This window comes from Psammomys obesus, unplaced genomic scaffold, assembly GCF_907164565.1.
Source record: "Psammomys obesus unplaced genomic scaffold, mPsaObe1.curated_primary_1811, whole genome shotgun sequence".
NCBI lineage: Eukaryota > Metazoa > Chordata > Mammalia > Rodentia > Muridae > Psammomys > Psammomys obesus.
Window position 1 is genome coordinate 16,090,576 of NW_026596088.1, and position 22,009 is coordinate 16,112,584.

A 22,009-nucleotide genomic window follows, 5' to 3' on the forward strand; every position below is an offset into this window, starting at 1 on the left:
AAGGAAGGAAGGAAGGAAGGAAGGAAGGAAGGAAGGAAGGAAGGAAGGAAGGAAGGAAAAAAGGTTATTCTGGCTGGATGACTGGATGGAGGGATGCATGGGTGGATGTGTGGATGGATGGGTGGTGGGTGGTTGGATGTATGGATGGATGGATGGATGGGTGGATGGGTGGATGGGTAAATGATGGATGGATGATCATGTGACAGATTGGGTAATTGGGTGGTTATATTTAGGGGAGGAAGATATGAAAGAAGGAATAGCATTGGGAAGGGAGGACAGAAGGTGGTGGTGGATAAAAGGCTGTCTATCTGCTCGCCCGTTTGTCTGTCTGAGTGACATTTTACGAAGCACAGCATCTGCTGTATACCACTCCACACTTCTGAAATGTGTTGGCCTGAAAGTAAGATCAAGGCTAAAGAAAGCAGGAAAATCTAATGACTATGGATCTCTGACTTCTGAGAACTGAGTGGATGCGGACAGAAACTGACAGAGCCAGAGTGTGACCTGGGCACATGAGAACGTACACTAGGCAGCAAGCCTTCAGGATTGTGGGGCAAAGAATGTTCCTCCTGCTTTACACAGAGAAAACACATACCCCACAGAAGCTCTTTCCCTCTCTCTCATGGCCTTATGACTTGACACTGGAATCATCATTTTCTTGCAAGTCCCCTGAGAATCTTTTTATTTTGTCTTAAGAGCACAAACTGCCCTCCCTAGGGAGTCCTTGCCTGCCTTCCAGGCTGTAACAGATCGACTACGGATTTGGTCAAACAATGTGTACCCACTTCTTAACCCCTCCCCTGTCATCATTCATATTGCTTTATTGGTGTTTATTTTTAAAGCAGTCTAGGGGGGTATTAGCTCCTTTGATGTTTATAAACATGAAGATGAGAGAAATGCAATGTCTTCCTGGAGGTCATCCAGCTGAGATTTCATTGTAGGTCCATCTAGCTTCTCTCCTGCTTACAATGATCCAGCAGGGTCCTTGTCCCACTGTCACCCAAGGCCATTACTGCAACCATACTCCCCACAGTTGCCTGGGCTAGACCTGGAGCTGTTCCTAAAGAGTCCTAGCCCAGACCTAGTCATGTGATATTGAGGATTTGAGGCTCATATTCCCATTTAGGACATTGGTCTATATTTAACCCTGTGCTCAGGAGCATAGGAAACTATCATACACTCTTGGGAATTTATGAGCGAAATAAACATTTAAATGTTTCTATAAGATTTATTAGAGGGAAATGAAATGTGATCTGCTGCTTATGATTGGAGTGAGCTTGCTGGAGATGGCACAGCCCCACAGAGCTTGGCTGACCCCTGGAGAAGAGAGATGGACCCCTGGGGAGGCTGGGCCCACAGACAAGGAAGAGGGATAATAACCCTAAAGCAGTGGCAGCCTGGCCTGCTTCCCTTCTGCTGTGTATTCTGTCTCATCTCGATCCAAGGCTTCTTGGAGGAAGATGAGGATGTGTGCAGCATGGAGGGCTAAGAGAAGATTGTCTGAAGGATACCAGAAACAAGGAGGTGTCAGCAAAGACAAGTGGCACATGGAGAAGCAGGATGGCACAGCAGGAAGGATGCTGCCTGTGTCTGGGGTAGCCCTGGGGCAAAGGAAAATTTCCATTGGCCAATTGCACCCTCACGGACTGGTTTTCCATCTTTTTGTTTTCCTTTCATGATTATAGGAGGGTAGTGGGATTTGTTACCCGAAGGGTGTTGATGGGTATCTTGCAGAATTAATGGAACAAGCCCAAGGTGCTTGAGGTCTGAGGTCATGAGGCCTTTTCCACTATGTCTGTGACCCACAGGGGGAATCTACTGTTTGAGAAGAAGTTGGGGAGAAGGGAGTGAAGCCAGTGAAGGTGACTGACAGGGCTTGTGTGGCCAACTGTCTTGGATGGTGGTGGTGTGGTGTGCTAGCTGGCTCGGTTATCAGAGGGCCAATCTGATGCCCTTCAATTCATTAACACCTAATTTAGCTCTAAACTGTCAGCCAGACCCAATACCAAGAACATCAGTTTCCTGGAAATCAAACTCCAAAGTGATAAACTCAGCTGTGAAGGTAAAATGTACCAGGGCCGGTTCCACGGCTTTTCCATCTGAGACTAAGAGATTTGGTGAATAAAATTAGTTAAGTACTTGCAACATATCCCAAAATCTGTCTGCTATTCATTTGAAATTCAAATATAACTGTGACTCTTGTGTTTTATTTGGAAATTCTATTTCTATATAGATTTGTTTCATCTTTTAAGGCTTTATTTGCATGTGCAAGCACACTGCCTTTGGGGCCAGAATGGAAAGAAAACACCTGCCAGGAAGCAGCTCCCTCCAGTGCCTCAAAAATCCACTGACCTCAGAGGTGGCAGCTTGGGTCATTACCGATTGTAGGGAATGGGTCTTTCACCTCTTCGCTTACAATCCAGCTACTAGCAGAAAGCATCTCAGGCCTGCCTACCTCCTCTTTGTCTCCCCAGCCAAGGCACAGCCTCACAGTGGGCATTCCAGAAGTGTTTGCTGGATAAACAGATAGAGTAGTGCGTAGCGGTGTGTAAGTGTTTGCAGACTTCACGGACACAAAGAGAAGCTTGCACTCCCGGCCTAGCAGCCCCCTCTTCTCAGAAAAGGCCTTTCCCCCACAACCCTTGTTTGTAAACTGGTGTGAGTCAGACATAAAAACATGCCTTAAGACAGCCTACAGGTTATGTGTAAGTGGAGCTGTGGGGCTGTAGGTAATAGATGGAGGAGAGAGAAATAAACGGCTACACTGGTGATAGCCTGGGGAGGGGTGTGTGGGCTAGTGGATGGAGACAGGAGAAAGAGGTGAAGAGAAGAATGTATACATAGATGATAGATGTATAGGTGAGTAGGGGAAATAGAAAAATAGATGAATGGACAGATAGACTGGGAGAGAGACTGGTGGATGGATTACTTGCTGGATGGGGAGGCAGAAAGAGATGAATACCCGCATGCGCAAATGGGTATATGGATGAATGGCTAAATGGAGAGTGATGAAGAGATAAAGAGATGGCCAAAGAGGATTTGGGCAGGAAGGGTGAACAAGTGGGTGTTGCGAGTGTGCGATGTGAGGAACGTAAAGGACAGAAAAGAGGGAGGAGAAGTGAGGACAGAAGTTAATTCATTTCTCTCTCTGCCTCTTAAGTTTAATTTAATGCATATGGGTGTTTTGCCTCTGCCCAGCCCCAGGATTCATTCTCTCTTTATATCCTGGAAGAGATGAAACTTTAGAATGCAGTTTTTGGAACAGCCCCTTAAGCCTGTACTTCCCAGAGCCTGGTCTAGAGGGACCACAGCTCCACAGGACACCAGGACAAACAATTTACCTTAGTGCCAACTGTAGGCCACTAGAAGGAGGAAGCGCTTATTTTTACCTCTTACGGGAAGGTATATCCACCAAATTGCTCTGCATTTTTATGCTCTCAGTTTTCTCTAGCTGATGTTTTCTTGTTGATTATTTCTGGTTGCTTTGGAAAGTGGTCAGAGTATCAATGCGTCAAGATAAAAAATCTCTCTCTTTTTTTTTTTTTTTAGCACTATTGAATGCTGTGGATTTGTGAAAGCTCCCCTGTGGGGATGGCAGAAGGAAAACATGTGATACATGGATAGAAAATGAAATTTAGCCAACATGTGTTGTTTTGTTCACCAGAGGATTCTTATAGAAGGGCTTTAAGTAAGGCAGACACAAAAGGCTAATTTCCAGAGCTCAGATCCTCAGTTGAGACAAAAGCTTGTGCACATTATAGGAGTGCTGATTGGCCTGCTTGTGGCAAGAGTTACCTGTGAACAAGAACATGAGAATCAGGGAAATTCCAAACCTAAACATCCTGTGCTCCAGAAAGGCAGGCCAGGCTGAGCCACCAGAGAGGCCAGCAGAGAAGTGTTTGGGTCCACAGGGCTGAATGATGGAAACAGATCATAGAAGTTTTGGACCACAGTTCCAATGTAGAAATATGGACCTGAGATTGCTTGTTACTCAGTTTCAAGAAAAGCAGGAACTGAGGGGCACTGGATTTGATTCCCAGCACCCACATGGCAGCACCCCACCCCCCCCCCGCCACATGACAGGGAGAGAGAGAAAGGAAAGAAAAGGGAGACAGGGATGGAGAAGGAAGAGAGGGAGAAAGAGAGAGAACTGAGACAGTCAATATGTTCATTAGCTCATCCGTAGCCACATAACAATGTACACCCACATCAAAAAAAATCACACCTGGAATATAAGCTAGTTCTAATTCCCAATTATATCTTAATGAAGCTGAAACAGACAAATCAGCAGGCAGAGTTGGTGACCAGTGGCGATGGCCTTGGGAGTCATGCTGTGGAGAATGCTGCAGTCCCAGGCCCTGCATGTCCCCACCAAGCCCAGACCTAACGCCATCTGTGTTTTGCTCTAAACCACCAGGACTCTCCCTCTACAGGACCATTCCACAGCCCTCCCACAATCATCCTGACGGGGGATGCCAGCTCACCTGAAGGAGAAACCGACAAAAACTTCGTCGACAGGTACGCAGCCCAGGCTGATGAGCAATGCTTTGGTAGGGACTGGATAGCTGCGTTTCTAGAAATGCTTTCTTCCTTCTTCCTCTTTGAATCACTTTATCGATGAAGATATTACCAAGGAGGGCGGAGCTATAGCTCAGCTGACAGAGGTCTTCTTGCCAAGGTCATCTGAGGCCTTGGGCTTGATTTCCAGTGTCACATATGCTGGATGGAGCACACCTCTAGCCCCAGCACTCAGGCCAAAGCAGGAGGATCAGAGGTGTAAGGTCACCCTTGGCTATGTGAAGAGTTCAAATCCAGCCTGGGGTACAAGTGACCTTATCTCAAAAATAAAAAAAAATTATTATTATCGAGTAGTTTTTCAGAATGGTAAAGAGAACCTAGGATATTTTTCCCTAATTATCTTCTTTCCCAAAATATTGTTCTCACTCTTGGATTTGGCCCTGTACAGGCTGCTAGATTTTAAGAAAAGCACAAGACAGCACAGCAGGGAAAATCCCCATAATATCAGCCCAGGTATTCCCATAAAAGCCTGGAAGGTGTGGGTCTGTGACTACAGAATGTGCCTTTGTCAAGTAGGTCCTTCATGGGAGATAACCCTTTGGGAGAGATACTCAGTCTCCACCACAGGGATATCACTGCTTCTGTTTCCCTTACCACGGATCCCTGCATTGATCTGGCTGGAATAATGCTGTCTGGGTATCACTTCTAATAAAATTTAAAGTTGATTTTTAAGGCTGGGGACAGGTGCTTGCCTGAGTTTGACAGACAGCACCACACGTAAGCAGGCAATTCTTATAAAACAGAGAAAGTACGCATGCCAAAGGCTTCTTCATCCATTAACTAGAGGCACAAGAGCAGGTGGATGCCGTGAAGGACAGAGGAAATGAATATATGTGTATAGTCAATGTGGGAGGGGCTGTAGAAAGCCAAGTAAAATTGTGAAGACAGCTTCATGGGCTGGAGAGTTGGCTCAGCAATCATGAGCACACAGTTCTTGCACAGGACTTGAATTTGGTTCTCACTGTGCAAATCAAGTAGCTCACAGCCACCTGCAACTCCAGTTCTAGGAATCTGATGCCTGTGGCCTCCACATGCATCCTCACACACATGCGCATACTTACACACAGGCACATACATGCATAAGTAAAACATAAATCTTTAAAAAGAGCTTTGTAATTTGCAGGGCAGTGAAACTGTGTTTTTGTCTTTTCTCTCAAAAATAAATTATCCACGTCTCTTGAGAACCCCATGTAGGTTTTATAAGGTTCCCACACAATAGCTCTAGCATAAAGTCTGGGTCCTCCTCCAGAGGAAATGCTGCAGTAAGGCTTCTCATCCCCTGAGAGTGGGCTTGGAGAGTTTGAGTGAGCAACAGAGTGGCACAGAGGCTTGCTGAATCAAGGGTGCTCCCGGGAGCTTTGATGTGGGGTACAGCCTGGAAATTCATCCATCTAACATGCTCCCGAGGTGACAGCCGGAGGACCCCGCGTGTGCCCATAGGTGATGCCCCAGGGTGACACCGAGAGGCTGTGAAGTATCTCATTTGTCCACCTCTGAGAAGATTTCATAATAGATGACCATGTTCTGTCTTTCAGAGCTCCCAGCCCCCACCGGAGGCTTTCTCACCGACACCTGAAAGTCTCCACTGCTTCGCTGACTTCTGTGGGTAAGGGCTGCCTCAATGTAAGGATGTGCTTGGGTAGCTAGCATTGCTGCTTAGGGCTGAGCTTAGCTGGACTCAGGCCCTTTCCCTCCATGCAAGTCCAAAGGGTGAAAGAGAGCATCCCTTCCATGTTTGGGTCCCGAAGAAATGATGTCTAGTTTCAGTGTCAGAGGAGACAGTGATGCTCAGTGATCAGCTGGGCAATGCTCAGCATGGGCTCGTTAGGCAGAGCCCTGCAGCCGTGCTGGGCAGGCGCACATCCAGGTGTGAGTGTGCTCATGTGAAAGGCTGGCAGCTCTGTCCCCCTGCTGGCCCCTACTAGTGGTTTTTCACACCTCTGTGGGGCCACTGAAGGATAGAGGTCACATAGACTTGGTCTTTCTATCCAGTGTTGATTACACTTTATAAGGAGGCTGGGAAGTGAGCAGACAGAGTTGATAAAGGCCCTTCATGAGAGAAGGAAGGAGTCCAAGGTAAGAAGGGCTCCACTTCTCCCCAGGGAAGAGGAAAGACGTGCAGACATTCCAGGGGAAGTGGTATTTGAGTTCCCCTTAACTAGATGGACACACAGGAGGGAGGGATGGTATTCTAGGTGGAAGAAGAGACGTAGCGGGAAGCAGGACCCACCAGAGTACTGTAGTAACCGAATGTTGTGCCGTGTGTATGTGTCATGACCACTGAAAACTGTGGAGCCCCAACTCATATTAGCTCACTCCAAAGTAATAAAATTCTCCCCCTTCCCTCCTCTTCCTCAACCCCTTCTCCTTGTCATCTTCCTCCATCACTGTCTTCCTCTTTTAGAGTGTCATGTCTCAGATACTGCCTAATAAATTAAGTGCCTGAATTTATTAGTTATTGTACCATTCCATCTCTCATCTCCTTTCATGTGTGAGCTTTCCTCTTGGGAAGATGTTTCATTCATGGAAACAAATGGTTGGCTGCACCTCCATGCTTCTGTCTCATCTGTGAAGCCCTTCTTCCCTCTTGGTTCCCAAGACTGTGTCTCACTAGCCTTACATGGTCATTAGTGTCTGGTCCCTGTGGCTGCTTAGATGGCATTGCTGGATGGACCAAAGCTTGTTGGGAGATCCACTTCCACTAAGCCTCGGTTCTTGAAGCAGAGTTGTGAGTGGGGATGGATAGCTCCTCCTAAGTGATTCAGAGGGCTTCCAGTGAAAATGAAGAGCTACTTCAGGAAGAGGCATGGATGGAGGCAGAGGGAGCTACAGAAGGGCTAGAGTTGAGACAAGGTCTTGGAAGGAGGATGTAAGGCCAGCAAAATTGGCGACCAGTTTAGATGAACCCCAAGAACTCTGAGTAGTTTTCACCGGATGTGGCAGGAGAACGGCATGATCAGATGTGGCTCTTAGAAAGTTCGCTCTGTAGACAATAGACCATGGGACAGAGAGGCCGGCTTGAAGGCAGGGACTTTTCATGGGGCTTACATAATTGTTCAAGTAAGAGCTTCTGAGCAGGAATAGAAATGGAGACAGGTCCCAGAGACACTTAGCAGTAAACGCTATGCCTGAGTCAGGTCTTAGACATGGAACCTGGGAAAGAAGGAGCTGTCTGGAGCGACTTTTATTTCCTGAGTATCTGGCAAGGACATAGTGTCATCCAATCAGCTCACCTAGGGCACTCCTGGAGATGGGGCAGTTTGGGGGAAGAATGAGCAGGAGAAAGAAAGGGAGAGGTGACCACGGGATTGCAGCTGGGGCTTGAGACATCTCTGAGCTGCATCCCTAGCTACACATTGGCTAACTAACTTGTAGAGAAACAGACCGGAAGGATGAAAACCCCAGGAGAAACAGCATGAGTCAGGGCTCCTGGATAGCCTTCCTTTAAAGCAGAGATAGGGTAGTTCTGGGAACCCAAAGAGGGCTTCATGAAGCTTTCTGACAGGCTATAAGCCAGAGAGCCTACTGAGGAAACCACTGTTTATCCCCATGTCCCCCATCCTGACATCTGCAAATGGCTGAGTTCTGAGGTGGCTCTCACTGCTGAGTTCATTCTCTCTCTGCAGACCCCACGGGGCATGTCATTGACCTAGTAAATGACCAGCTGCCAGACATCAGCATCTCAGAAGAGGACAAGAAGAAAAACCTGGCGCTTCTGGAAGAAGCCAAGTCGGTGAGTGAGCGATTCCTGACCCGCCGCGGGAGGAAATCAAGGAGCAGCCCTGGAGACTCCCCATCAGGTAGGGCAGGACCAGCAGCAGGGCAGGTAGCTGCCCTGAGCCTCTCTGAGGCTGGGCTGAGGGGAGGGAAGGGAGGGCCAGGCTCCAGCTGCAGGGGAACCCTGTTTCTGAGAGTGGCCCGTCCCCTTGGCTGCCAGGTTCTAGAAGGTCTAAGCCTGCAGAGTTGACCCCTTCAGAAGTTACTGTGCTCAGCTTCCAGAGTTCTAAAACACCTAACTCCACCCCCAGAGAACTCTCCTGTGTTTTGCTTTTGGGCCCTATGTGTGACTAGCTGGGACTTCCCCATTGTGGACAAATGCCATTCCACATGGTACCCGTGTTCTTACCTTGGTCTCTGCATCTGTCCTTCATGAACTTCTAGGTCCTTAACTCTAATGCAGAGAAACCCTGTCCAAGTCCCATATGCATAGACCCTTCATGGCCCTGCACGACAGTCGCTTAACATTCCCATACTCCCTATGAAGATCCAGCTCTGCGGTGGGCATCTCCTCAGCAGAGGTCTGAGGAGGCCATGCTGGGGTCCTTTACCCTGATCTCCAAAGACCTAGGTAGTCTGGAGGAGAGACAGGGCTCCTCTCTCTCCCTGTGCTGTGGTCCTGCTTCTTCCTGAGTGCAAAGATGAAGCAGATTTTGGAGAACAAGGAGAGTGTTTGAAATCAGAGAGGTCCTATGGCATGCTTTTTCTTTCTGTCGAGCAATGCCTGGTCCTCAGTTTCTGGAAAGTTCTCTGAGGTCAGGCCCAGTAAGCTAAGGAATGTGACTCCATATACTGGAAATTACCTGAGGGCCCCTCTGCTGGGCTGGCTGTAGCAAAAGTTGGGTTGTAATAGGAATCTTTTATGGCTCTCTGGAAGCAGCCCCTGACCTGACAAGGCAGTCTGGGTTCCCAGGGTTGGACTCTCCCTGAGAGGATGCTCTGTTTGGCGGCAGAAGTCCTAGTGCTTCATGAATGCCAGCCAGTTGATGTTTGCTTCCACAGCTGTTTCCCCAAACCACAGCCTTGGGGCATCTCCTACACCCTCTAGAAGCTGCTCGCTCACCATCTCCACACCATCAGGTGAGGCTGACCCCCCCCACACACAGAGTGGGGGGGCAGAATTACAGGCTCTGAGGATAGGGACTAGTAAGACAGGCAGCAAGAGACATGCCGAGTGAGGAAAGGGCTCAGGTCATGGGAAGGGGGCCATGTGGCTGCTCTTTGCTCAGAGAGGTCATCACAGCTTATTTTGAATCCTCTTGTTTGTACTGCTATGAGTTTTTTATTTGTGTGTGTGTGTGTTCTTCTGGTGCTAGGGGTTGAACCTTGGTCCTCACACACACTAGGTAAGCACTCTCCCTCTGAGCTACATCTCCAAGCCCAATCTACGTTTTGGTCTCTTCCTTTCTGGGCGGTGTCCAGAACCACACCCTAAGGCAACGGAGGAGTACCCCAGTGGGACAGTGGGCAGCCTGCCCTTGTCAGCGCTGGAGTGCGAGCCTAGGATCCGACCTTCACAGATGCTTCCCGACTATCAGGAAGGCTACCTCAAAGTTCCCCACCCCCACCCAGACTCAGTTTCCTTATTTGGTTTCTATGGTGATTCAGTGCTGGCATGTGAGCAACAAAGGATGGTTTGGGCTGCCAGACCTTAGAGCGTGTGTGTGTGTGTGTGTGTGTGTGTGTGTGTGTGTGTGTGTGTGTGTTGATGTTGTTGTTAAAGTGACAAGTGCAGGACTAGGTGATGGGTATCACTCACCTGCACTGGCCCATTGCAGGGTTCGGCACATGCAGTGGCCCACAGTCCCCTTTGCCGGGAGCGCTGCCACAGGTAACACCACACCTGCGTGACATTTCCAAGCCAGTAGGTCTCTTGTCCCTAGCACGCCTGGACCCTCTGTAACCCCTGGGTGAGGGAGGTGGAGGGGAGCATTTACACCCTGCTAAGCTTCAGGAGGAAGCGGACCTCTTTCTGATGCTACTGACCTGTGGATTTTTTTCCTCAGGAAAAGGGGCATGAGGCGGACATCTCACCTTGCCATGGAGAGCCTGTGAGTTTGTGCTTTGCGCACTTTGATTTGGATGTAGGGAATGTGTTCCCAGAAGTGGAAGCTGGCCCCTGGGCAGCCTAGATGTGAGTGAAGGGTGGGTGCTGGGGCAAGCAGAAGACCCCTCTGTCTTATGAGGTGGAAGTCTGAGAGGAAAAGAGGTTAAGGCAGACCCCAACAGGGTGATCCTGCACCCCCAAATCCAGCCACAGTCTTACACCACAGCTGCTCTCAGCTCCAGAGAAGTTTCAAGAAACTTCATTTGCATATACATGACTAGATCGTACCTATTTGAATGTACATAAATTGTTCGTGCCTCATTTGTATATACGTAAATGGGCCCCTTGTCAAGGTCTGAGTCTCCTCAGCCTACCTACAGGGTCCCAACTCTGCCTTGTCTTTCAGAATGTCTCCAAAGGGCTAGCTGACCGGAAGCAGAATGACCAGAGGAAAGTGTCTCAAGGCAGACTGGTTCCTCGCTCTCCCACAGGGGAGAAATCCAAAGAACTTAGAGTAGAACAAAAGGAAAACTTTGATCCCCTTCAGCACCCGGAGGCCACGCCCATGGCTCAGGCTTCTGGGGCAAGCATCAGCGGGAAAATGGCGCTCAACAGCCCCCAGCCTGGCCCTGCCGAGCCGGAGCTGGGGAGGCAGCTCCTGAAAACGGCCAGGGAAGGCAACCCTTTGCCCAGAACTGCAGCCCAGGGCTCAGGAGGAACGGTCTCCCCACATTCCCAGGGGCAAGGCTCTGCTGGAGAGCCTGTGGGACCCAAGGCCGGCTCCAAAGCTGAGCTGCGGTCCCCTGTGTCCCGGTCCCCCCTGATTCGGGGGGTCTCCTGGGACAGTAGCCCTGAAGAGCCTGGTCCCCTGCTGCAGAAGGTGCTTGCCAAGCTGCCTCTGGCAGAAGAAGAGAAGCGGTTTCCAGGCAAAGCCAAGCCAGCCAAGCCACCTGGGCTTAAAGACTTGCAGATACAAGTACAGCCTGTGCGCATGCAGAAGCTGACGAAGCTCCGGGAGGTGGGTTCCCGCTGCGCCCCGCTGCAGAGGGTGCACATGCCAGGGTCCCCTTGAACCATAGATTTTTGCACTCAGGCTGGGCTCTGGGACAGGGCAGCTATGATTTCATGGAACCCTAAACTTCTTGCTCCTGAAGCCAGTCTCATCGGTGTCACTTCCATAGTACCAGCTTCAGGTGCCTTTAGTTTCTGTTAATAAACACAAGCCAGCCTGAGATGCAGTGGTCATGCTTAGCCACACTTCTGGGGGAGTTGGCCACATGGACCCCTGATCCTGAGCTGTCTTGCTCCTCCGGCTAGAATTGGTGAGCGGAATCTCTGATGGAGCATCTGATCATGCCTAGAATTGGGAAAGACCAGGATAAGAAGGCTTTTCTTTTGTAATATCCATCCTGCCTTTTCGGTACCTGTTAACCAAGGGCCTTAGACCCAAGTACCACTATGACAATGTCCATAAGGGGCTGCTCCTTAGTGAATTTCTTCCAGTGTCCATAATGTCCCCAAGTTCATTGTCCATCAAACTAGGAATGGTGGTCAGTCAGGGGGCTGCCCTGCTATACAATGAGTGATTGAGAATGTGCAGATATGGAGGGGCAAAGGGGAGACCAGAGTGGATACAAAGGTCCTGATCCAGTCCCTTCTCTCTCTGGTGGCCAACCTCAATCCAGGTCAAGGAGATTGGGAGCCTGTAGATTAGCCTGGAGTAGGACATTAGTCCCCTGGCTCTTCTGCTGAGGGGGTCAGGGTGAGGAAGAAGTGGGCCTGAAGCCTCCAGCTCAAATGAGAGCATCTGTGCTAGCAAGGACACAGTGTAACAGGCCACCATGCTGTTGAGAGAACTCTGGTGAGGAAGAGGCCCAGGTGGTAGAGTCACACAAAACCATGTGTGTTGGTAGCTCAGGCCCATAACCCCAGTTCCCAAGAGGGAGAGGCAGGAGGATGTCAAGTTCAGCTATATAGTAAGTTTGTAGCCATTCAGAGATAGACAGAGATAGATGATACACAGATAGATATAGATACATGATAGATAGATAGATAGATAGATAGATAGATAGATAGATAGATAGATAGAAAATCTGGATCTTCTATGATGTTATGAGTTGGAGTCTTAGGAAGATGAACAATTCACATAAAGCTCCCATCCTCCAATCCAGAGCCCAGGGTACCTGGTAGCTTAGCATAAGGCCAGGCAGAGCCTTCTACAGTGGGCTACAACCCACAAGTGGAGATGAAGGGGGCAGACAACTGGGAAATTCACCTCCATGGACTTCAAAGTCTGGGGGAGTAAGCCACTGGCTCAGAACTCCCCACACCCCTGCAGGTCGCTCTCACCCAGCAAAGGAAGTTGCAGAAAGCCTGCGTCTCACGCCACCAGCTTCCCTGGCACATGAAACCTGCTTTGCACTTGGTCCAGTGTGCTGACAGCTGAGGGGCTGTGGACCTCTGGCTTGCTAAGTATATGGCAAGGGCATGGCCTGGGTTCTGTTTGGATCCTGAGCACTCTCTGTTGGCTCTTTCCTTTTGCCCAGAGGCCAGTCAGTCACTCAAGTGGCTTCTGTCGCCTGGGAGGCTAAAAACCCTTGGATGGCACCAGGGGCCAGGAGAGAACCCAGGCACCCCACTAGAGGGCCCTAGTCTGACACAGACTGGCTTGGAACAAGGACAGCCTGCTGAGTCCACCAACACCCTCAACCTAGCTCTGCCTGCTCTGTCCCCCAAGAAGCGACTCTGGCTTCATTTGTCCAGTGATGCCACAAAAGCCACTGGGGGAAGGGCTGTCACTTACACAGAAGGGCAGGGTAGGAAGCTGCTGCCAGCAGTGAGACCATCAAGAATTGTTTCTGGAAGCAGCTGCATGCATATCCAGGGGACCTTACTGTCCCCAAAGTTCTCAGTCCCTAAAGACTGTGCAGTCCCTAGACACTTCTCCCACAGTAAGGCCAGGCAATTCATTTCCCCTGAGACCCAACACTTCTTTAGCAAGCAGGTCATGTCTTGACCCCACCAGCGTGGCACAAATGGTGGGATTTCAGGCCCTTTTATAGGCTGGGAGAGGACCCCATTCCCCTCTGACCACACCATACAATCCTGTGCCAAGTCATCCACCCTGGCCAGTGTCCTGGGGAACCTATCTGAAGCTGAGTGGTAGCAGAGCCACTAGGGAACAAAGAGAAGAGTCTAGCCTGGTGTTATCAGCTGAACTGTACCCCTTCTTCCTCTCACCAAGGAACACATCCTGATGAGAAACCAGAACCTGGTGGGGTTCAAGCTTCCTGAACTGAGTGAGGCTGCAGAGCAGGACAAAGGTAGGCTGCTGGGGTCTGTGTGTGAACACTGCATTTCCAGCCAGTGTTTGTGCATGAGAGAGGGAAGCAGAGACAGCATGTGCCCAAGTCCATCTCCTTCCTGCCGCCCGCCCTGTCCCTGTTAGTGACAGTGGGTCTGGAAGGTGCCCCAGGCCTGAACTCTTGACATTGCCTTTCCCCTCACACCCAGGAAGCCACCCAAATAGATTGGTTCCTCTTTTCAAGACACCAGAGCTCCCTCTTTCTAATCTGCTGTCACCACAAAGTCCATAACCCAGCCCTGCCCTCCTGGACAGAGGCTGCAGCCTCCCTGTTCCTGCCTCAGTCTGTTCTTCTCCTGAGTTCACTGACATCCCAGTGAGAGCCACAGCTGTTCCTCCTGGCTCTGCTAGGCGTGCACAGGCTCCATGGCCTCACCGGGCCTGATCCCCACCCACTACCATGCAACACAGGGCCATCATAGTTGCCCTGAATATGTTCGAGAAGAGTACAGGAACTAAACCGTATTTACAGTGTGCCCAGAATGGCACCTGGCACACAGTGAGTGTTGCCTAGGTATCAGCCATCAAGATCCCTGGAGTAGAGGCCGCAGGAACCAGCGTCTCTGCCTGGGGGTAATGTCTACGTGTGCACACAATAGCCTGCACACACTGTAAGCTACATGCTTACACTTACAATGGTGCCTGGCACTAATGGGCACTAAGGAGTACTTAGGAATGAACGGATGGATGACGTTGTAAAACAGTTCGCAGGGGAGTTACTGAGACAATTGTATAAAAGCAACCTATGACCAGAATGCTTCATGATGGCCAAAAAGGAATGAATGTGTTCAGAGGGGTGCTTCTAGAAGAGCAAGCTCTGTGTCCTTCCCTCCTCGTGGACACGCATCCCTGTCTCTATGGCTCGTATATGCTCTCTTGAATCATTGCACTGGTCTCTTAAAGCAGTGCGTAAGGTAAGGAAAACTTGCTCTAAAATGTCCCCTTTCCTTACTTTTTTTGTGTTTATGTCTATCTCTTGTCTTTTGTTGGTATTCATTAACTTGTTACGTGGTGACATATACAGTGTTATAACATTATATACAAGGCATTCACTTTACCATTTTAGTAATTTCCAGCATGTGGTTCAGTGGCCCTAAGTCCAGTCTTGCTGTATTCCACAGCCGTCACCACCATCTATCCACAGACCCTTTTCATTTTCCTCAGTTGCGTCTCCACACCTTCAAAACTCCCACTGCCCATGCCCCTCCTCCAGCCCCTTGCAGCCGCCATTTCACTTCCTGTTTCTATGACTTGTGCCTTCTCTAAGCGCCTCATGTAAACAAAGCCGTGCAATATTTTACCCTACTCCTTTTAATGTCATCTCAATAAATTCCCCCTAGCATTTTTCAGGCTCTAATCAACTCATATTTAATCTCCCAGGAAACTAAGAGGCAGGATTTTTTGCTCTCATCTTACTGTTAGGGAAACTGAGGCCCAAAGAGCTGCTGACTCCATCACGTGGGTTTTTGCCATCCTACAAGCAGTTCTGAAACATGTTTTAGCTTCATTTTATTTTGGATAAAGTACTCCAGAGCAGGCCAGTTTATAGGGAACAGGAAAGTGAGTGCAAGGCCAGTTTCTGGAACCTTCTGCCTTTCTCCCTTAGGCCCCAGTACACTCCAGATTTTATAGATCCCTTCTGGAACGGCACACTTTCCTCTCTGCGCTGTCCATGGCTGGTGTTAGTCATTTTATGAATTGTCACATGAGATTATTCTGGGTGTCACCAGAGAGTGGAAAGTTCTGGCTGAAATACAGTAACTACCACCTTCTCTGTTGGCAAGGCTCCCATAGATAAAATCTCCAGGAACACCTTTTTAAAGGATGGAATTATTTTAAAAAATCAACCATCTTGAGTCAGGCATGGTGGTGCACACCTTTAATCCCAGCACTCTGGAGGCAGAGGCAGGAGGCTTTCTGTAAGTTTGAGGCTAGCCTTATCTACATAGTAAGTTCCAGGACAGCCAGGGCTCTGTAGAAGGCTAAACAAACAAACAAACAAACAAACAAAGAATAGACAACCTTGGAGCTAAAGAGGTGGCTCAGGGGTAAGAGCGTTTGCTCTCAAGCATGAGGTGCTGAGTTCAAATCCCCAGCACCCACATAAAAAGCCAGTAGTGGTCACAATGCATGCCTGTAACACCAGAGATGTGAGGGATAGAGACTGGAGGCCTGATGTGTCCTGCCGGCTGCCAGCCTACCTCCACATTCCTCAAGGCAAGGAACAGCAGAGCAAGAGCACCCAACATTTCTCTCTGCCATCTGTACACACACACACACACACACACACACACACACACACACACGCACACATGTACACAGGGGAGTAAATCATCTACACTTACAAATACACACAAAGCATTAACCATCTTTAGAAGTTTCGTTTTAAATGTATAATTCTTCACTTTTAATTTTTTATTAAAATACTAGAAAAACCTCTTACTACTTTATGTACGTGAGGCTGGAGAGATGGCTCAGCAGTTAGGAGCACTTGCTGTCTTTGCAGAGGACATGAGTTTGCTTCTTACCACCCCCACGGCAGCTCTAAACTGTCTATAATTCTGGTTCCAGGGAGTCACCAGCCTCCAGCCTCCTCCAGCACCGGGCACCCGTGTGGTACCCATCTATGCACATAAAAGCAACAAAGCTTTAAGAAAGCCTTTAACCATAGCTCCATCACGGTTGTATTCTTTCCAATATTTAGCCTTTTTTCTAAGTTAATTTGATAGTATAGATATAACTTCCTTTTAAAGTTAGGAAGTTATCATAACTAATCACGTGTACTTAGATTTCATACTTATGGCTGTGTGGGTTCATGTGTCCTTCCGTGTGACTGTCTCTACTACAAAACATTTCAGATGTTTATCGTCTTCCATCTGCTATAAAGTGTTGTCTTTGTGTTCGTGGGTTGTTTTTTTCTTTTTCTTTTTCTTTTTTTTTTTTTCTTTTAAATAATTCACTTGGGATACATTCTCAGGCCGGAGAATCTCTGGGCCAACTGTAGAAATACCTGCCTCTTATCAAACGTTCCAAACATCTGGGATGTTTTTTTCTTAGCATGATAATTTTTGCATGTTGCTTTGATTTAGCCTCTCTTAGCCAGAATATAGTAGTGTAAGATGGTCAATGAGAATGACGGTGATAGCCAGGTGTGGTGGCTGATCTTGGTTGTCAAGTTGATTGGATCTGGAATCAACTAAAAGGCAATCCAGTAGGCAGCATTCCTTTATGGCTCTGCTCCAGTTCCTGCTTCCAGGTTCCTGCTTTGAGCCTCTGCCCTGGCTTCCCTTGGTGATGGACTGTAAGCTGTAAGCCAAATAAGCCCTTTCCTCCCTCTTGTTACTTTTGGTCAGTGTTTCATCACAGCAACAGAGAAGCAAATTAGAACAGCAGACATGAGGGCACATGTCTGTAATCCCAGCAGTCAGGAGGCTGAGGCAGGAGGACTCCAAGTTGAGACCAGCGTGGGCTACATAGTGAGACTATTTTTCAAAACAGGCAAACAAAATGGATGACAGTTATAATATCATAATTATTATTGGTGTAAAATGACACTTAACTTTTATTTCAGTTGATTTTTTAGCATGTTCAAGCTTAAAATTTTCTTTTATATTGAAATTTTTTATATTGATATAAAGAAATTTTCTTTCTTTATATTGATTCATTTGGGGCCTAGATTATTATTTTTTTTTAGCTGCTATTAGTTTTATATGTGAAATGTGCGTAACAGATATGAACGCATTGCCTGAATATTTTCTCTCAACATTTAAAGCTATTTTATCTTATTTTATGTGGATGGATGTTTTGCCTCCATATATATTATACACCGTGTATGTTCAGGGCCCACAGAAACCAGAAGAGGGCATCGGATCTCCTGAAACTGTAGTCACAGATAGTTGGAGGCAGCATGTGGGTTCTGGGAACCGAACCCAGATCCTCTCCAAGAGCTGCTAGTGCTCTTAACTGCTGAGCCATCGCTCCACCCCCAATTTAAACAAACAAAAAAAAAAAAACAAAAAACAAAAAACAAAAAAAACCTTTTAGTTTACTATTTGTGTGTGGACGCCATGCTCCACATATTTATAGTTTGACTTTTCTGTGTTTGTTTTACTGATGCCTCTTCATCTTGTTAACAAGAACTTCATCTTTTTGTTCTTGTTGGATCTTAGTTTTTGACATGGGGCTCTTACTATGTAGCCTGGAACTCACAATTTAGACCAAGCTGATCTTGAGTGCATAGCCTTCCACTTGTCTCTGTCTCCCAAGGGTCGAGACAAACGGTGTGTATCGCCACACCTGACTCTCTGAATGTCATTTTAGGATATAGGTATATTAAGACTCAAGAGCTCATTACCACAATAGCATTTTAATAGTGTCTGTATTTCTTTGTGATAAACAGTCATATACGACATTCATATATATTTATGGAGAGCAGGGTCCTGTTTGCTGTTGTTGTCGATTCTGTTTTATTTTCTTTTGTTTTATATTATTTTAGTGGGTGTTTTGTTTCTGTTTGTTTGTTGTTTTGTTTCTTCAGTCAAAGTCTCATTCTGTAGCATGACCTGGTCTGGAACCAGCAATCCTCATGCCTCAGCCTACCGATTACAGATATGCACCACCATATCCAGCTTGGTTCTGTTTCATTCTGGTCAAGAAAGCACATTTTAAACCATGGCTTTAATGAGAATATGTTCTCTTGTGCAGTGGGATTAGCCCTCCCTCATTACTTTTCTTCTGCAATGTATTTATTAATATTCTAGGTAGATTCAAATCACAATTGCAGAATGAGCACTGAGCGAGAAGCCAGTAGACAGAAACCTATTTACCGGAAGTGAATGGAGTTTTACATTCCCTGAAATCTGTATGCCTCCTTCAGATTTGACATTTACACGTCTTGTGCACTTGCATGCTGGACTCAAAAGGACTGTCCAAGTTTTATTTGCTTTGCAATTTTTAACCTTTAGTTCACTAACTTTGCAGACATTTGGCTCTAAATTGGATACATTTAGGCATTTCTTTTTTCTCTTCTGAAGCATGTAATATGCTTTGCATATGGCTCTTAGCACATTCTGCGTATCCTGATTTCACTTGTGTATTGGTAACCAAGGCTCTTAGTTCATTAGATTTTCTGACTGATTGCTAGTAGAGGAGATGAATGTGGCCCATGTTACATAGCTCCTGCACCCTTAATATTGCTGTTAAACGGCAGAGTGCTGACTCCAGAGCCCGGTGCGACGACTGAAACTAGAGTGACTGCTGCATGCCAGATGCTTTGCTGAGCGTTTGACCCCGTTAGACCTAGTGCTCACAATAACCACGAGAAGCAGCCTTACTGTAGTCACATGACACGCACAGCCAGCGAGGTTGACGAAGACCACGGTGCCGTGTCTTGTAGCTGCTGAAGCAGGAGCAGAACCCGGATGTGTCTAACTTCTGAGGCTTTCGTCCACTTTGCAGAGCATGTTTCCTTTTGAATTCACCGTCAGCCCCCTGCTACTTTTATCTTATCTGGCTCACCGTCATCTGGTTGTCCTCCTGCAAGAGGGCATGTGCGTCTGTTTGCTTTCTACTTTGGTAATGTTATCTAGCTTGGAAACAGTGATAAGGAGAGCATTTGTCTTGTTTTTCTTTTTGAGTGAATTTTAGTGTGTGTTTTTCTTCTAAGTGTTGTGCATCTTATTTAATAAATGTACTACTTAAAATTATATTTATATGATTTGATATAAAATATCTGCAACAATTGTAAAACACAATCTCTGTCGCTGTGATAAAACACTGACCAAACCAACTTGGAGGCAGAAATGGTTTATTTGGCTTACATGTCCTGATTACAGCCCATTGGTGAGAGAAGCCTGGGTAGGAATTAAGAAGGAGCAGAGGCAGGAAGCATGGAGGAAAAGCTGCTTGCTGGCTTGCTCAGCTTGCGTTCTTATGCCAGCCAGGACCACAGTGGGCTAGGCCCTCCCACACCTCTCATCAATCAAGGAAATGCCCTCCAGAGATGTCCACAAGAAAGTCTGATAGATGCAGTTCCTCAGCCGAGATTCCCTCTTCCTAGAAAAGTCTTGTTTGTGTTGAACTGACAAAACTAACCAGCATAGGCATTATTATTTATTGTTTATTATTATATGTATATATATCATATAATTTAATATATATTTATAATTATCATGTAACTTAAAACATTTTATATGTCTTTGTTTCCCAAGCCTCAAAACTGAGATAATTCAAACATATTTGAAGTTTATCAAATAATATTTGTTGAAAAGATTGTATATTTTTCTCTTTATTTAGTAATTTTCCATTGCTTTCCTTTCTTCTTCCCTTTCTTTTTTCTTTCTTTCTTTCCTTTCCTTCCTTCCTTCCTTCCTTCCTTCCTTCCTTCCTTCCTTCCTTCCTTCCTTCCTTCCTCCTTCCTTCCTTCCTTCCTTCCTTCCTTCCTTCCTTCCTTCCTTCCTCCCTTCTTTCTTTCTTCCTTCCTTTCTTTCTTCTTTAATGGGTACTTGGTGTATTTTCTTTTATAGTTCACATCCAAATCTGTATCTGTGTTTGTTTTGGAGTATCTGCAGCTTTTTTGGGGATTAGGTAAAATAAACTCTAAATCTTTGGGAGCCAGGGGATCCAGACACACTTATTATCGCTTGCTGTTCAGTTCCACTGCCAGAGTAAGTCCAACAGCCATTAGTGCTTCACCTAATGAAACCTTTGGCCCCCAGTTTTTACTCCTTGGCATCTCATACAGCAGCCAGAGCCTCTGCAGTGTGCTTATGTCTCAGAGGCCTCATTGTGCCTTCAGGATGAGCACTGGAACCCTGCAAGACTGGCCCTGCAAGACTGGCCCCGCCCGCCTCCCTGAACATCATCCAGAACCACTGTCTCCTCAGCTGTCAACATTTGCCTTTCCTTCTGCCACACCTTCATCCTCCATTTCTCACTTTGCCCTCTTCATGGAGGGGTTTTCTTCTCTTCTTCTTTGCCAGTGAACTCCCATTTTAGATTTTCCTCTGATTAAATTAATCTCTGTCCTCTTAAACAATAAGTGGAGAGGGACATGTGTGTAACAGTTTTGCTTAGTGTAGCATCTGTCCTTAGCTCCAAGCCCCCTTGCCTGGGACATGGTAGGCATTCAATAATTACAGAAATAATTTGTGAATGAACAGACTCACTTTCACTATCTGTGAGAGGAAACCCAAGTGTAGACAGAGTCACTATAGAACATTATAACACAACTTCAAGGAACAAGGAGGAAGAAGCAGCTAGCTTGGTAGGGGTGAGTCTGTGAAGGCTGGAGAGGCGGCTTTGGCCTGGGGAAGAGAAAGGCACTCCAGGCAGGGCGAACAGAGAGAAAAAAAAGGCACACCTCTGGTGCTTGGTATGCTAAGAGAAACATAACCTCACCTGAATCCACCATGTAACATGTGTCCCAGAAAGATAGCCATGACCCGGTGGCTGAAGCAGTGGACTTGGGTCAGAGGGTGAAGGCCTCAAGGGCCAATTAATGAGTTAAGACCCATGGGGACCCAGAGAAGCCTACAGTACAGGGAGCCTACATCCTAGACTAATTCTTCTGAACAGATTACAACAGCTGGACTGAGATGGGGACAGTCAGAAATTGTTATAAAGGCCTTGCCATTGAAAGAATGCCTCATTCCAATCAATGTCATTGGAGACATCTCTGTGTAGAAGACATCATGTAAAACAATATGAACATACTCTGGTGAGGAATGAGGGGTGACAGGGACGTGGGAGGATGGTTTGAAAGCCATTTGGAGGTGAAGATAGCAGGACTTGGTTGGGAAGACACCAGAAAGCCACCAGGACTCTGCATGCATGGCTGTGTGGGTAATGACTTTGGCACCAGGTCTCAGGCCACAGCAGGGAGAACTTCCTGGAGAAGACCAAGTCTCTGGATTTGGACATATCGAGTGTCAGGGGACACAGCTGAGATGCAGAAGTTTGACCGACTCACTTTTTCATTCTGGTTTTACTATGGATGTGCTGTGCTCTGGGGGAATCTGTAATCTCTAACTGGTCTTCAGTTTTTCCAGACAATGAGCTTATCAATATTGACTTGGAAGAATAACTCTAGACAGTAAACAAGACAGAGCAAGTCATGTGTGGCTGAGACTCCATGAATGGTGGTGTTAGAATGGTGTTTATTCTCTGTATCTAGTTGGTGATGTCTAGAGGGTGGTTGGATATCTAGATAAGGATTCTGAGATAGAATGGTTCTTTACACAGCC

At 47.2% G+C, this 22,009-nt stretch overlaps 1 protein-coding gene across 1 annotated transcript in view; it reads left to right on the forward strand.

Moving 5' to 3' along the window:
• The window catches only part of Irag1 (inositol 1,4,5-triphosphate receptor associated 1), a 67,573-nt gene that overhangs the window by 8,724 nt on the left and 36,840 nt on the right, over nt 1-22,009 (forward strand). Inside the window, exons 2-9 of the mRNA XM_055627324.1 lie at nt 4,418-4,518; nt 6,114-6,184; nt 8,205-8,378; nt 9,358-9,435; nt 10,134-10,186; nt 10,362-10,406; nt 10,809-11,420; nt 13,647-13,725. Coding sequence (XP_055483299.1) covers nt 4,418-4,518; nt 6,114-6,184; nt 8,205-8,378; nt 9,358-9,435; nt 10,134-10,186; nt 10,362-10,406; nt 10,809-11,420; nt 13,647-13,725 — 1,213 coding nt within the window. The remainder of the gene's footprint in view (nt 1-4,417; nt 4,519-6,113; nt 6,185-8,204; nt 8,379-9,357; nt 9,436-10,133; nt 10,187-10,361; nt 10,407-10,808; nt 11,421-13,646; nt 13,726-22,009) is intronic.